At 50.3% G+C, this 1,997-nt stretch overlaps 1 protein-coding gene across 1 annotated transcript in view; it reads left to right on the forward strand.

The window, feature by feature from the left end:
* LOC109300580 (protein FAM162B-like) overlaps window positions 1–1,997 on the forward strand; it is a 6,803-nt gene that overhangs the window by 1,178 nt on the left and 3,628 nt on the right. The window contains exon 2 of the mRNA XM_019521286.1: window positions 367–472. Within this exon, the coding sequence (XP_019376831.1) occupies window positions 367–472 (106 nt within the window). The remainder of the gene's footprint in view (window positions 1–366; window positions 473–1,997) is intronic.

Raw genomic sequence — 1,997 nt, forward strand, 5'->3', positions numbered from 1 at the left:
AAACACAAGTGCACAGCTGCAGACAGCTTCAAAAATGGCCGCTCAGATGCCAATCAGACTCCTCCTTGCATGACGGGTCCGAGGAAGTCGTTTCAAGACGGAGCATTTTCTGTAACATCTGTCTGCACTGCCTATGCCCCCCCGCTTTGGCAGTGGTTTGTGTAGACCTGCTGCGCTGTGCACACGGATGCCACGTGGGGTTAATGTCTCGTGCCCGTGGACCTTATTTATTAGCAAGCAGGCTTGTGGATTAGGGTGCATTTCCTGGAGAATGAGAAATGCTGCTCCGAGCTTTCAGGACGATGCTTTCCCCCCTCCTTGTGCTCGAGCAGCTCGACTCATGGCTCTCTTGTTGCATCCCCCCAGGTCGCAGCGCCTTGAGAAACGAACGGCAGCCCACAGGGTTCGAGAAAAAGGCACTGATATGGGCAGGGCGGTTTGAGAAAGAGGAGGACATCCCAGAGCTCGTGTCGTAAGTAGGCCTGTTTTCTGGGGACGATAAAAATCTCCGTACCCGACGTATCCCAAAAAGCTCAGCTTCAAACTTTCCTCTCCCCATCAGCTGCAAAAACGCATCCGAATGGTGCGTGCTCTTGTTCGAATGCTACCACTGGGCTGTGTGACAGTGAACAAAATGTGTGGGTGCACTGCCGTTCACCACATCCAAAAATAATCCAGATCCATTTGGAAACTTTAGCTATTTATATATTTATGTATGTATTTTTTTGCCGGCTCTGGAAAGTAAATTGGATTCAGTTGCTTTTGAAAGGAAGAATTTCAGAAGCTGAAAAGTGTTTTGTGAAATAAAAGTCTTCTGAGTTTGCAAGGCATTGAGCTGCCCACCCCTGTCCAGTTTGGGTTTCCTATAGTTAACTGGTTCTTCTGAATTCGCTCTTAAAAAGGTCGCAGGAAATTTAACAGAAAATTGGGAGCAAAGTCCTCTGAAGGGTGTTTCCATCATGCAAGCTCACGTGGTCTCATTTCCCTTGTTCAAGCTTTATTCCCCAAGGATCAAATCACCGTCTCTAGAGACTTTAATACTTCCTGACTTTTAACATGTCAGTGTTAATTAAACATGGGATCTCTAATGAACGCTTTTCCCGTACAGAAGGCATTAAAGCCAGGACTTGATATATCATGTATTAAGGTGACACGTGAAGCGCTGGTTGCAGCAAAACGATTATCATGCAAGCGCCCTCAGCTATTTGCAGAACTGCGCCGGCCTCGCTCAGCCGGGCTGGGGACATTTGGTGCTGTGATGACATCTCCAGAAAAACCTACTCCTTCTGCAACCCCTGCGCCTGGGCTGCTTGAAATGGCCAAAATTAGGAGCCGTCTGTGGGTTTAGCAGGAAAGTGAATAGGGAAAGCTGCCGGTGTGTGAAGGACACCTCAATTAGCCATGGAGTAGAGGTGCCAGGACCAGGGATTTTCCTGGAGGCTTTCCAGCAATTTTAATGAGAGGAAGGGACTCCAGCAGAGACTGGGGGGCTGTAGGAAGGAGGCAGGTACCTGGCCCCTCTTAATGGCTTTCCATAGAGAGGCAGGCAGCGACCAGAGCCAGTCCCTGCCTGGCACGTTCAATGGTTTGTCACATCCCTGGGTGCGAGGCAGGGGTGGAGAAGGGGCCCATGGGCTCACCCCACAGGAGCTTTGTCCATGAATGCTGCGGGAAGGCCATGTTGGGACCCCACGGTCTGTCCTTGCACGTGAAACCCTGCTGGCACCCAATGCAGATGGGCACTCGTGGGAAAGCCCAAAGCTCATGCGAGCTGTCTTCCAGCCACGCTTGGTTATGCACAGGCTACAGGAAATTGTCTCTCAATAAGCAGATCACTTAGGAGAAAACAGAAGGATTTGGTACCTGCCCTTGGAAAGGTCCAGGCAGGGCTTGAGCCACCCCCTTGTATTCATGGCATCATAAAATCTTAGAAAATATGGGTGGAAGGGAGCTCAGGCGGTCACATCTAGTGCAACCCCCTGCTCCAAGCAGGACCA

The sequence above is a fragment of the Gavialis gangeticus genome, unplaced genomic scaffold, assembly GCF_001723915.1.
Source record: "Gavialis gangeticus isolate Ggan-Ray unplaced genomic scaffold, GavGan_comp1, whole genome shotgun sequence".
Lineage (NCBI taxonomy): Eukaryota > Metazoa > Chordata > Crocodylia > Gavialidae > Gavialis > Gavialis gangeticus.